Source organism: Haliotis rubra, unplaced genomic scaffold, assembly GCF_003918875.1.
Source record: "Haliotis rubra isolate DU_JTF1 unplaced genomic scaffold, ASM391887v1 Scf164, whole genome shotgun sequence".
Classification (NCBI taxonomy): Eukaryota; Metazoa; Mollusca; class Gastropoda; order Lepetellida; family Haliotidae; genus Haliotis; species Haliotis rubra.
Genome location: NW_025765603.1, coordinates 255358 through 270307, shown reverse-complemented (window position 1 = coordinate 270307; position 14950 = coordinate 255358). Strand labels below are relative to the sequence as shown.

The 14950-nt window shown below is 42.5% G+C and overlaps 1 protein-coding gene across 1 annotated transcript in view; it reads right to left on the bottom strand.

Annotated features, from left to right (window-relative positions):
- Positions 1-14950, bottom strand: part of LOC124271844 — a 74026-nt gene that overhangs the window by 7344 nt on the left and 51732 nt on the right. The window contains exons 46-63 of the mRNA XM_046706995.1: positions 14667-14892; positions 13829-14051; positions 12533-12754; positions 10868-11177; positions 9919-10154; positions 9298-9481; positions 8948-9071; positions 6924-7018; positions 6396-6581; positions 5714-5894; positions 5421-5590; positions 5103-5189; positions 4131-4258; positions 3657-3900; positions 2648-2819; positions 1889-2132; positions 1021-1138; positions 159-325 (exon numbers count right to left, since the gene is read on the bottom strand). Coding sequence (XP_046562951.1) covers positions 159-325; positions 1021-1138; positions 1889-2132; positions 2648-2819; positions 3657-3900; positions 4131-4258; positions 5103-5189; positions 5421-5590; positions 5714-5894; positions 6396-6581; positions 6924-7018; positions 8948-9071; positions 9298-9481; positions 9919-10154; positions 10868-11177; positions 12533-12754; positions 13829-14051; positions 14667-14892 — 3317 coding nt within the window. The remainder of the gene's footprint in view (positions 1-158; positions 326-1020; positions 1139-1888; positions 2133-2647; positions 2820-3656; positions 3901-4130; positions 4259-5102; positions 5190-5420; positions 5591-5713; positions 5895-6395; positions 6582-6923; positions 7019-8947; positions 9072-9297; positions 9482-9918; positions 10155-10867; positions 11178-12532; positions 12755-13828; positions 14052-14666; positions 14893-14950) is intronic.

The window sequence follows — 14950 nt, the reverse complement described above, 5'->3', positions numbered from 1 at the left end:
TATATTATCCCTACATTAATTATTCAACTTAATTATTGCATATTTGTGTAGGATCTGTAGGGTGGAAGGCTAGTACATCACTTGTCACCCTGAAGACCAACTGATTACAAATACTCCGCTATACTCATATGTTTCCATATGTACGCTACATTTCTTACCCGAGGTGGAGTATTATCAAGAAGGACGCCGTTTGTGTCGTAGGTGGCCACGGCCCCGGCTCTGTTGACGGCCCCGACTCTCACACTGTACTGTGCGCCCGGCCGGAGACTCAAGCCCGACTGACTGATGGTGCTGGGGTCGCTGGAGGTCTCCCATCCTGCAGAGTCTGTTGAGGAGTAATGACAGTTAGACTCGAACATGCTTCAGACAGGTATTTTCAAATGAAGTACCACGACTTTCTGTTACAAAAGTATTTGCATGAACATAAGCACCACAATCAAAAGTGCAGAGTACGTCCGTTATCCGCGCCATGATCCGCGTGTCAGAGGCTTGACGAGGTCTGCAGGATCCTCAGCGATATACACGTGCTTGTGGGGTTAAATTGGACCTCCTCTATTATTAAACTGACAATCCCTGATAATACTCAAACAGTGTGGAAGACTGCCCATCACTTACAAATGATGTCCTAAAATCGCCATCATAACCTTGATAAATATATTCTGAGCTCGAGAACCCTTTACAATACTGTTGGACGTATTCCTTTACAATACTGTTGTAGTATTCCTTTACAATACTGTTGGACGTATTCCTTTACAACACTGTTGGAGTATTCCTTTACAATACTGTTGGCGTATTCCTTTACAATACTGTTGGAGTATTCCTTTACAATACTGTTGGCGTATTGGACGTATTCCTTTACAATACTGTTGGAGTATTCCTTTACAATTCTGTTGGACGTATTCCTTTACAATACTGTTGGAGTATTCCTTTACAATACTGTTGGACGTATTCCTTTACAATACTGTTGGACGTATTCCATATAGAAAGGGTGTGTTCAAGTTTGGCAAGAGGATTACAAACCTGGATATACTTGACGTTTTGCCCCATGGTAAAGCTCATACACCTGGTATTTATAATGATCCAGTCCAGATTCGTCGTCCTTAAACTGGAAGTTGGCTTCAACAGTAGTGCTGGATGTCTGCAAGTAAATGTCATAAAATGTATAATTAACTAAATACTCTTCAATTCGGGACACGGTGATATTTATACTATTAAGCAGCCTTTACTATACATGACAATGCAGGCAAATGACATGATTCCATAAAGGTCAAAGCCACTGATATCTTCACACTTGTGCCCCTGTTCAAAGCATACAGACAAGATAAATGTTTAGGAACTAACGAATAAATGATAGCACCAAGTACTCCCGAGACTGAGTATTTCAGAAACATCATGGACAGCATACACGACATCCACTATTATTATTTGTGTATCCTAACATTATTTTGGAATACAGTGGACAATTTTCAGTTGTGAAATATTTTCGCTAGACGTTTCCAGCTTGTGAGGTGTCAATTCATAGACATACTATCTTAAGGCCTATCGCTTTATGGGGCGGTGGGGTAGACTAATGGTTAAAGCGTTGGCTCGTCACGCTGAATACCCGAGTTCGAATCCCCACATGGGTACAATGTGTGAAGCCCATTTCTGGTGTCCCCCGCCGTGATGTTGCTGGAATATTGCTAAAAGCGGCGTAAAACCAAACTCAGTCAGTCAGTCAGTCAGCCTATCGCTTTATCTGTGTTCTCTTCATGTCACCAACAGATTCAGACCATGCCATTGGCGTTTAACCTAATAATACATAGACACATTTAACACTTTACTGGATGGTAAATGATTGAATGTGTATAGCCCCAAGTTGTCATTACACATGACATCTCGACCTCACCTGGAACTCCGTGTCTTTGTTCTGTTCACGTCCATCACCTAGGAACACCATCCTGGGCGGAGTGAGATCCACCACAAACCCATCTGTTGTCTGTTCTACAGAACCCAGGGCGTTGTTGATGGTCTTCAGCTTCGTCTTGACAATGTCCTGATGGTTCAGGTGGAAGTTGTGCCACTCGATCTGTCTGACGTCTTTGCCCAGCGTGTTCCAGTCTCTTAATACCTCAAAGTCAGGAGACAACTCTCTGGAAAACAGAACAAACGCACATGTATGTACATATAAATGACATGCCATCATTACTTTGAGTGAGTGAGTTGAGTTTTACGATGCACTCAGCAATATTCCAGCTATATGGCGGCGGTCTGTAAATAATCGAGTCTGGACCAGACAATCCAGTGATCAACAGCATGAGCATCAATCTTCGCAATTGGGAACCGATGACATGTGTCAACCAAGTCAGCGAGCCTGACCACCCGATCCCGTTAGTCGCCTGTTACGACAAGTATAGTCGCCTTTTATGACAAGAATGGGTTGCTGAAGACCTATTCTACCCCGGATCTTCACGGGTCCCATCATTACTTTGAAAGGAGTGAGTATACTGTGAAAGACTGAGTGTTTATGTTCCTTCAATCTTTCAATATTTGATCATACATGTACACACTATGTTATTCATATTAATGCATGAAATTTCATAAGCGAATGCTTTAGTCAATGTAGCATTATAGCCTCAATTTCCTTAGTAATTTCTGTACGACTTACTTTGCTCTTAGTATCTGTACAGCATACTCTCTTATGTCGGACTCGGGATCACTTTGATTCCTCCACTGGGTTCCAACTGTGGCAACGTGGGTACTGAACTCAACGTCGACAAAGCTGTCCCGTATACCGTCAACAACGTCACCCGGCACAGGGGCAGTCAGATCCACGATCACTGGAATTGGGACAGAATGATGATATAAACTAATAAAAGTACGTTTAAGAATATTTCAGTCCATGTTGCTGTCAGTCAATGCCGCAATATCGCAACTCTATGACTGCAGCAACAGTGATGTACAAGTGAGCGATCCTGACCACCAGATCCCACCAGGTGCTTCTCACGACAAGCTTGGTTTGCTCAAGGTCTGTCTTAAGCCAGACCCTCTCCTGAACACGGTGTACATGGTTTTATTACATTGTCATGAGGGTTCGATTCCCCACACGGGTACAATGTGTGAAGCCCATTTCTGGTGTCCCCCGCCGTGATAAACCATACTCACTCACTCATTATCATGAATTAATTTATCTCTGATTTCGTAATATAACATCTCTATTATGTTTATGTTATTCACTTTCCAGTAAAAAAAAGTCACTGGTAGATTCTGTCAATTTACAGACACCATGGTTTAACACTGCTGTAAATGATAGTCAGTATTCAGGCGTGTGAGATTCATGTATGAGGAAGGTCTGTGACAGGAGAGGAGGTAATGTGACAGCTAAACATGAATCGTCATCATGTGAATCACGACAGTGGTAAGGCTGACTGACTGAGTTTGGTTTTTACGCCGCTTTTAGCAATATTCCAGCAACATCACTGCGGGGGACACCAGAAATGGGCTTCACACATTGTACCCATGTGGGGATTCGAACCCGGGTCTTCGGCGTGACGAGCCAACGCTTTGAAGAGTGGTAAGGGAAAACGGTAACGGTCTGGGGAACAAGTAGGAAATGTTTTGAGTCCTTTCGGTGTCAGATGTTTCAGCTAAACAAAATTGCAAAGCAGCAACTTTACCTCCATCTGACATTGCCGAGACGTTCAGCTGTTTATGGGCAGCGTTGTATGCTGTGATGTAGAATTTGTAGGCCTTGCCGTGTACGAGCCTCTGGTCAGAGTCCACCTCCACACAGGCCTCGTGTGTCTTATGGTCAAGACTGACCGGCTCGGAGATCGTTGCGTTTGTGTCATCCAGAACCGATACCCCGTAGTGGGAAATACCCGACTCAGGATCATAGAACCCAAACCAGTTTGCGCAGATCTGGAATATAGAGATCAGGTCTCAGTTTAGATGAAATACCATACTCGAGGACAGAGAATCCAAATCAGGTAGCACAGATCTGGAATATAGCGATCAGGTGTCATTAGAGATGGAAATATAATTGTTTTGCCGTGGGGTGAATGCTGATGACTACAGCTTATGGGGAATGTATATCTGGTTAAATTGAATAAACATATCCTTATTAAGTTCATTCAATAGTATATATCTACCTTATCAGCATCCTTGGTAAAGTTGAGATCAACTCTGAAGACGGGTCCGTCATACACAATGCCTGGTTCTGGTGGGGATGTGTCCAGAATGATCGGGTGGTCAGACACGCCCACTGTCATCAACTCAACTAAAACAATAAATAATAGCTCTTTATGTTTTAAATAGCCTCTCTACGTGGAATCTCCGGTACAGGGTCCGACCCACAAAGCATTCGTAGCCTTACGACATTCACATTCGTAAGTCTATGGTAAACTATAGAGTTCCGACATGTCGTAACGTTACGAACGCTTTGTGGATCGGGACCCAGTTGTTGACTACGTCCTCGTTTGTCTTGGCCAGACTTGGTTCTTTACAGCCTGCCTTGATACATTAGTAGCATATCTGGCTGTTGACTGACAAAGACACGGAATGGTGACAACAAAACAAACTGTTTAGTTCCATATACAGACCTCAACCACCAACATAGTGACAGAAGGTGTAGTCAACAGGAGTGCATTTGCTTTACCCGCTCAGTTGAACCTTCAATTGATACCGCGTTCCACCTAGTACTAGAAGCAAGGGATGACGTCTCTGACACTGTGATCTGTTACTATGACTTTTTAATTTTGGTCATCAGACCCCTATTTCTCGAAACAAACTTAAGTCTGACTTAAGTTAGAATTTTCACTTAAATTTGAGAAAAACGCATTTCTCAGAATGAACTGAAATCGATATTAAACTCAAACATAGTAGACAATTTGAGTTTGTTGAATAGAATACTTAAGTTGTTTGGGCTCTATTTTAAACATGCAGCTGATTTAAAAATTCAGCTGTTTCAAATTGTCAAACTCAGTTTGAAATCTGAGTAAAAAGTTAAGTTTGTTTCAGAAATTGGGGCCAGTAATATTTAATCCACACATGACTTCCATCTGGGTTCTGAAATACGTGGCGACGTCGCCATCAATGTTCCAGACGTCTAAGTTATAACTCACCATTGTTAATTACCCGGACTTTAATCCAGACAGGAGTTCCACCCGGTATCTGGAACTGGCGGGTGATGTCGCCATCAATGTTCCGAACTTCTCAGTTATAACTCACCATTGTTGATTACCCGGACTTTAATCCAGACAGGAGTTCCACCCGGTATCTGGAACTGGCGGGTGATGTCGCCATCAATGTTCCAGACTTCTAAGTTATAACTCACCATTGTTAATTACCCGGACTTTAATCCAGACAGGAGTTCCACCCGGTATCTGGAACTGGCGGGTGATGTCGCCATCAATGTTCCAGACTTCTAAGTTATAACTCACCATTGTTAATTACCCGGACTTTAATCCAGACAGGAATCCCACCCGGTATCTGGAACTGGCGGGTGATGTCGCCATCATTGTGGGAGGACCTCTGCCAGTCCATGTGATGACAGTCACGTGTGGTCCGTCCAAGACACAAGTCTGCTTCTCTGATGTCTGAATCTGGGTCACTGTGAATGTATGTACCAAAGAGTAATTGTCATCAACAATATATTGATATGAGTTTTATTTGATACAGAGATTGACAACATTTCAAATATACAAACAATAGTTCAAATATAACACAATATTACCTGGCGTTGTACTGTGCATTAATGAAGAAGGTATCTTCGTTGTAGGAGACGTTATAGATTTCATACAGGAGTGGTGGTGAGTTGTCCACCACGAGCGGCGTGGTGTGGCAGATTGTTGTCACAAGTGGACCTCCATAGTCAACCTTGTTCAAGGCCCTCAGTGTGATGTAGTATTTCCCATCTGAAACAAAATCCCATGATGTGATACACATGGACCATGGGCCCTATTCAGTGCTCCTGAAACATCTATACTGGCCGATATTTGACCAATATTGTTATTTGTAAAAACCACAATCTCAAACGATATGTTAAATATCAATCTGCGAGAGTCAGTTAATAACCTATTCCTATCTCTTAAACACTGCGTCATATAAGGATAGCATTTTTAGTTTTCGTTATAAAGAGTCAACTACTTAACCACAAATAATCAGTGGTATAGTGAATGAACATAACACGACCCACAATCAGCTAAATGTTATATCGAAGCCACCTCATGAAGAAAGACTTTCGATGATTTGTCCAGAATATCCATGTTATCTTAAACATTCGGCATCTTTTTTTGCTCCTGTATGAGAAAACCTTCAGGATCGTGTTAAGTTCACAACTGTAGATATTGCAAGCTTTTTAAGTGAATAAACCAGGCTGTCAATATGGCAGCAAGACGTTTTGGAAGATGTTGTACCAGGGAGAGGGTCGTATGGAGCCGGTATGGGGGAGATTAGTCCAGTGTGGGTCCACTCTGATTCGTCAAACAGGTGCCTGTGAGGGTCATGATGGGGGTGAATCAGCTCCTCACAGATTTGTGTCCCTACAGTCAAGGAGTAGCCCAGTATGCCCGTCTCTTTGTCCATGATGCCGTCCCAGTTAGCTGGAACAAGGACACACATAAATGAGACGGGTCCATCACATGCCAAAATGAAACATTGGCATACACTAATGCAGCACACGGGCAAATAGTAAAATATTCACATTATCAAATATATTGTACATATTAAGTACACACTTATTTCAATACCTATTGGTGACAGAACAAAGAACAAATACACCCTTCTGTAAACGAATATACATATTGATGCTTACGTAAGAGCATAAGGATACAATATCAGTAATATTTTAGACACACGTTAAAGTTTCAATGTCAAAATAATGATTATAGCCATATCTCGGAAAATAATCTCACATAATTGAAACATTTTTATGTTTCACCAACCTGATACGTATCTGTTGGCTCTGGTGTATAGGAGATTAGTGAGGGGTTCGTCTCCATTGAAAACAGTTTTTGACCCCTCGCCATCATGAATGATCCTAAACACAGAACGATTATATTAACGGTGCAGAAGCTACGGGTCACCGTAGATAATGGCCAAGAGATCAGGAGGTACTAAACCAAGGGCACCGAGAATAATGGGGAGCCTGACGACAGTGTACTTGGGATGCAAGCGAGACATTTCAAAGGCGAGGTCCGCATATTTATCATGCTTTTCCTTAATCTTGACAATCACATTGGTGTCAAAAGGGACAGAAAATTCAATGATATAAATACATTCATTGGCTTTATCATAAAGGACAAGATCAGGTTTGTTGGCTGGAATTCTTTTGAGGCTGTATATGGGCCTATTCCAGAGAAGTTTGAAAGCATCATTTTCCATGACGCCCTGGACTTGTTCAGGGTCATACCATGGATGGACCTCGGAGTCAAAGCCACAGGCATGTCGGGGACGGTATGTCGTTTAAGATATGATGTTTGAGTAGTATATACAAACGGGAGAAAAACCGGTATAGGTGCACCTTGCTCAGAAGCTTCCATACGGGCTAATTCTGCTACCAGCCTAGTGAAAATGAGTGTTTGCCCAAACCCTTCGACAAGACCACTTTCGGCTGCTCCCAACGCAGTGCACTCCCAGTTAGAGCTATGTGGGTGCATGGAGATAGAAAAATGCCAGGAACCAAGCTCTCGCGTGAAGCCTATACCGAGATCTGATCGGGTCGTTTGTCCCTTCAGAAAGCGAAGAGGAAGTACCACATACCGCAAGACCGATACACGCGAATCCGAGGTGGTATAGACAAGCCACAGACGACGACAACTCCTGACATGGCCGAAGTCTTCGAGGCCCTGCTGCAGAAGTGTCGCCCCATGTTGCTTTCCGACCGAGAGAAACAAATCCTGGGGCAATCGGGGCACACGTTCTACGAGCGCTACCAGATCCCCCACCAGTTTCTCTAACTCTATTTGCTGTGCTTTTGCCCACTAGTAGAAGCTGGCAAAATAGTCGATTTTGTCTACATTTAACCACCCCACCAATTTCGACCCTCGGCGGGCAAACTCCGAACATTCTCGCCGACGACTGCTATCCGGGCCCCAAGGACAGACACAACTGATGCACCGACTGCCTTGCCACTCTATCGGAACTGCCTGCTCTCTTAGGACCCGACAACTCTACATGCAAGTGTGGTGCCATCGACGACTGCATCGACAGCAAGAAATGTGTTCTCTGGGAAAAGAAAGCGATAGACTACACACCCCAGGAGCGACTCCCACTCGAGGTTCCAGAAGAGATTGTGGTCGACAGCTGTTTCGCGAATGTAGAGAACCTATATGACAATGCCTGCGCTTTCTGGAGCATACGGTACGTACTCCTTGCCAGCAAATTGGTGGACCATTGTCCGTGCAAGAAGAAAGAGTCTTGTATCTTCCGGCAGCTATCGGGGAAAGCAGAGGTACCACAGGGACGGGGCAATATTTGGCATACCCCATTGCCCAACTATGGCGGACCCAAGGATATGGAAGTAGCACCCCCTCCGTGCAGCGAACACCGAAAAGCCGCGAACGTCCCAGAAGGAGTCTACATGTGCAAAAAGTTTGCTGTAGCGAGATACGAAGGGAAGAACCGGCTGTTGCTGCTACTCGATTCACCGACTGGGGAAAGCTTCTGAGAAGCTTCTGAGCAAGGTGCACCTATACCGGTTTTTCTCCCCATTGTATATACTACTGTTTGTGCCAAGGAAGACCTTATTATTATTATTAAATCACATACATAAAAGATCCTTTTCCCCAGATATATCACAGTGACCCGGAGAAATGAGATGGAGGTGATTTTTCATCACATTAATACATAAAGACATGTAGATGAATACAATGTCCTAATTTACATCGTAAAGGTGCAATAAGACATTCTTGCAAACAAATACCTTCTCACTGTAATGTCGCCTATTTAATTGCTATCCAACACTCACCTGTGGTTTTTAATCTCACTGTTGACACCTCGACACCTGTCTTTCCAGTCTGGTCGGTCATCGGGAACCACACTCACACACGAAGTCACCTCCAGGACATCCAGACTCACATTAGCCAGTGGACCTGAATCATGAGATGTATAAATGGAAGCGATAAATAACTTTTCCATTTAAAAAGAACTTTTGATAAAATAGGAATTCATTGTACCATTCCGAAAATCGTAACAAACATGTATTTATGAATCAAACAGTGATGGTGACAGGTGCTGCGTCAACATATATGCAGACGCACCAGGAATATATACTCGTCTGGTCAGTTGTAACTGAACAAGGTCAAGGTTAAATCCTACCTGGTTCGGGAGGCGTTATATCCACCACAACACCCTTGCTATGGAGCATGGACTCAAACTGGAGATCGTTGACAAGGTGTATGTTGAAATAGTACATGGCCCTATGCATTAGAGACAGATCGTTGAAGATGAACTCGTGGGCAAGACCAACTCCAAGCCTCTCAAAGTGAGCAAACTGATCAGACTGTGATGATAGAAAATAACATTTGGTCACAATACATGGAAAAAATACATGCCGCTTAGATAATGGATAAGAAGAACATGTAATGGGACGGAACTACCCCGATAGATGAATGGCCAACCATGTGGGTGTTTAGAAACGTTAAATTCAAAACTGAAATATCGGTCATTCGTAAAATCAGTATAGTGATACGACATCTTAAATATGAAAGGCCGTCAATATGGTCAGTATTGGTCACTCTTTTGAACAATCCAACAAAAGTTAGGTTCGGCGGTCAGAATGTGTGACCTAGGTTAATTTTATTCTGCTTGTTTATGAGTATGGAGAAGAAGATCCTGATAAAAAGCTCAGTGTTAAGTATATTTGGGTCAGTCACTTCATATATAACATAACATTCGTCAGTTGTTTATCCTAAAAGAATGCCTCATCTGACAACCTACAATGAAGATTTTATGGTCGTGTCCTTCAATGCCTTCTAACAGTTCACAATGTCCACTAGGCCCGTAGTCATAGTTGACGCTCAAACATTTGGTCTCCGGGAACTTCATACACTCCTTCACACACGACCCGGCGTGGTTCATCCTGGAGAACTCGGCAAACACTGGGCCAATCAGCCGACCATCCTTGAGACCCGTGAAATGTTTCAACCCTTCATGGCCGAAATAATCAGATGCAGCTGTGAACAGTAGCAGGAAGCACATCGTACATATTGAACAGTTTGACATGACGATATTCGGAGAGATCACCGCCTTACTTTAAAAATAGAATTACAATATTTACTGCCAGTCATAATCCTCAAGCATTTCTCCTCTAGAATGCACTGTTTATTGGGTGGCTTGGACGTTTCATTAATAATGCACATAAAATGATTGAGCATTCCTTTGATTGACAGCGATGTCACATTGATCTTCATCACTTAGACCACAGCTACTGTAACAAATATACACAACTCACAGTAGATCACAGAACACAATATTTTAGATGACAATATTTAATTCGTTAAGATAAAAGGGCGAACTACTTTTAAATACTGTAAATAGAGCCTACATTTAATGCCATCATTTGGAAATTATACATTTCCCGAAAACGTTATATTTCCTTATTAGAAATACGATCTGACCAGGACGGCTGATTTCTGATCAGTTGACGTCCCTTCGGACGCGTTTCGCCATATTTTGATTTCCAGTTACATTCGTCAAAGAACTTTATGTCATTGTGATAATAATTCTAACTTTGTATCTGTCACTGCACGTGATTATTTAGTCACCCATATATGTATTTTAGACGTTGGAGTTTGTCGATTATTGGATTATACATGGCCTGTCTAAACAGGAGATTTTCAGCGTAAACTTGTTAGAGATATTCTATATATATGTGTATTTTCCTTACGATCATAATGTGCTTTGTTTCTGTCCTTGAGATTGACCGAGTTGTAGGCTATTGTTTCATCTGCGTAGATTCCCCTTCCCAGTCCGACACCCAATGAGGATTTAATCAGATCGGAATCTTCATACACAACCACGTTCCCCATCAGCTCAGCTGGGTTACTGGTTGAACTAAATTCCGCTGTCAATCTGCCACCAGGGGGCGTGACGTCATAGGTGGGGATGCTGCAAGTCACGGCGGTTCTCGCGCCTGCGCTATTCTCGCCATACACCGTGAAGAAAACAGGAACGCCGTGACCGTTGCTGGGAAATCTCTGAAAAGTGACTCTGATAAGTACACACTCAAGTGATGAAAATGATGCGCAGGTTAAAGCCCAGTTTCCCAGGAAAATGGTTTGCATTTGAGAACACAACTTAACACAGTATGGCATCTTTTAATTGTGACAAAATTGATTAAGTACAAATGATTTCCTTTTCCCAAGAGAGGGCGAAGCAGCTTTAGACCAACAGGTTGTAACACGATGTGTTGTGTCAATGACTAATTCTCTTTAGGCCAATTGGTAAAACGTAGTGTCGAGTCCAAGGCTTGGTCCCTTTAGGCTAAAAACGGGAAAGAACACGAGCTCTTATTATGTAAGCATATTTTTCTGCTACCTGATTGGTCTAGAGGCGGTCATGTGACCGTCGACAGAAAAGCATATTGACTCCAACCAAGGTCCAACCAAAATTATTGACTTGAGTTACTAAAAATAGATTTTGACGTCAAGCTATGTCACAGTGTTGTTTACATAACGTTATTGGTTTTCGGCGAAAATAAAATTTCTTTTCTTGACTAAATGGAAATTTTTTTGGTTTTTAGAAGATTTTTTCGGTAATTACAAAATAAAACAATTATGGACTAGTGAATTCGGTCAATACCTGTTTTTATGGACCAGCGAAAAGCAATATTACTTCGTCCTCGGTCAATATTGCTTTTCGCGGGCCCATAAAACCAGGTATTGACCGCGTCACCATTCTATAATTGTATAATGTTCAAGGTCTGGACTCTTCAGTCCTACACGGTGGAGGGGGGTAGTGTTGTACGTAAGGTCGGGGCTTATCAGACAACACCCAGTTGGGAAATAAGACCAATGCATAGATTAGAGTATTGGTATTTAGTCCATTGATCGTTTCTAACTAGACTAACATCTAGTCTCTGAAATGAACATATTTTACAGAAAACAACAGTTCATATACTCATAGGCAAATTGTAGCGCAAACAGGGTTGCGCAACACAGAGAAAATGACCAGTCTTCGTATATGCGAGCGAAGCGAGCATTCGCTCGCATTATACGAAGACTGGTCATTTTCTCTTTGTTGCGCAACCCTGTTTGCGCTACAGTTTGCCTGTGCTTCGCGCGCATTATACGAAGACTTGTCATTTTCTCTTTGTTGCGCAACCCTGTTTGCGGTACAGTTTGCCTGTGGTATAATGAAAGGGAGCCCAGAGACTTTCTATATTTTCAGAAACTGTGGTAATCTAGACTTCCCAAATATTGTAGACCTGCATGGGCTTTCTCGGATCTATTTGTTTCAGGATCTGTATGACAGACTAGTTTTTAATATACCAAAGAGATTTTGATTGTGTATGTTATGATGATTCAGATATCCCCCTTCTTCGACTGCATACCTGAGTGATAATTGCAGATGGTCCACCAAGGCTGGATTGTCTGAGTACATCACTGAGTCCAGGTTTGGTCCCAGCATCCACAAAGATCTGGACCTGACTCCGGTCATCCTGGGCAGCTATGGCTATCTCTACAGCCGGTTCTGTGTAGTCTCTATTGGGAAGTTGTCTCACTAAGCAGCTCCGTGATGTGGACACTGCTCTCTTCTGTCTGCCAGAACCTCCCTGATGGAAAAAAGACGTATGCCTTTCTGTATATTACTTTTACCCTTTGAATTCTTGCGGCATTGTCCAGGCGACATTAGATGCGCAAAGATCCGGGTTAGAATTGGTTTCCAGCAACCCATGTTTGTCTTCCCGTGAAGATCCGGGTTAGAATTGGTCTTCAACAACCCATGCTTGTCGTAAGAAGCAACTAACGGCATCGGGCAGTCAGGCTCGCTGACCTGATTGACACATGTCCATGTATGCAAATTGCGTAGATCGATGCTCAAGATGTTGATCACCCGATTGTCTTGTCCAGACTCGATTATTTACAGACCACCGCCATACAGCTTGAATAATACTGAGTGCGGCGTTAAACAACAAATCATCCAGCCACATTACAAATACCAATTATTCTTAACATTTAAATACACCAGAATCACATGTTATAAATATGATATTGTATTATACTATTTACACTTTGCTAAGGATCAAACCATTGATTCAACAGAAAACTATGATGTGGGGTCTAATTTGATTTAAATATCTAAGCTTATTGTAAGCATGGATCCTAGGTTTCAGTATGTCACTGCATCTTGTGGATCCCATATCTGCTATTGACAGGGTGGTGTGTACTTGTCAGTGACTCGTTCCATGATTTGCAAAATGGTTGATTAGTGTCATAAAAACCATTTTTATGGTTACTCATGTATCACGTGCATAAGATTAGATTAAAGCGGCTGTTTGCCTTAAGAGGGGTTACCATGTAATTATTTATCTAGTTTTAAATGGATACAATTTAAATCATAAGTCTATGTTTAAGTCAAGTTTGGAATTTGTGTGATCCTTAGCAAAATGTGAGTAGTACATATACAGATATTTTTATTTAATTTCCTTTTCATCACTTGTTTTTCAATATCTGCATTTCTTCTTTGAAAATGATACTTAAAACAAGTTAATGAGCACTTGGTATGGCTAGTTGGTATTTCTATACAGGGTTCAGATTGTGCGCATTCTTAAACCTTGTTTGAAGAGTATATATGTGACATCTACGATTGCCTTTGTTCTACACTATATTCAATATTTAAAACGTACTGTATTGTCCACGTAGTTGAGGAACTGTGGTGGGGACTTGTCCTCCTCCTTCTTGCCTGTGTCTATCAGTCTTTTCCTGGTCGAGGAAGTGGAATATCGCCAGATGACAGCGTTGTAGAGAGTTTTCCTGATCTTGCCTATCCACTTCCCCAGATTGATTTCCAGGGTCACCTTCCCCCGCAGGGTCAGCTGCAGAGGGGTCAGCTCCATGTCCATAATTAGTCTGGTGATAAATGGTTTCTTGCAGTTAAGTAGTATTATAAATTTGGTCTGCAATTGACTTTGTTTTACTTGTTGCAAAACAATTGCGACAGTTGAGAACAGGTGAATTGGGTTAGATATTATTGCACGTACATTGCGATATACATGAGCGTACTAGATTGACACTTAGTCTGTGAAAATGTTCAATGTTCATAACCAAATTACTCATTGAAAATGCGCCCCAGCGACATTCAGAGCCTGAGGACAATCTCATGGGCAGTAGATCTGTGTTCGAGGAGTTGTGTGTTTGGTCTTACGCCGCTTTTAGCAATATTCCAGCAACATCACGGCGGGGGACACCAGAAATGGGCTTCGCACATTGTACCCATGTTGGGAATCGAACCCGGGACTTCGGCGTGACGAGCGGACGCATTAACTACTAGGCTACCCCATAGCCCCGTGTTCGAGGAGGTTGTAGGGGTGCTGTGGCGCTGCAAACACATTGGATGGTCACATTTGACTGAACGCATGCCGTCAATGCAATACCCTTTACATGGACGATACTTCGAATGCATGAGGAAAATCGATACAAATGAAATCTGCAGAGTAAATTGGTGTGGTGAGATCCAATACTGACCTTAAGTCAAGTGGAAACTTGTAGAATCCTATCTCAGCCCTAGATGGGAATGCAAGGTTCAACAAGTAGCCATCAAATCTCAGCTTGGCATACAGTACAGCGCCAACGCTCATCTCCCCGTATATAAGGGCGCTTCCTAAGGGTGCCACCTCGCCAAACACAGTCATGCCGAGGATCTTCGCTCCCACACCTACTCTCATTCCAAACGTAGCTCCGGCCCCATATTCTGAAATTGCAAAGGTAAATATAATGTTTAAATAGTTAAATATGATGTTTGAAGTGGC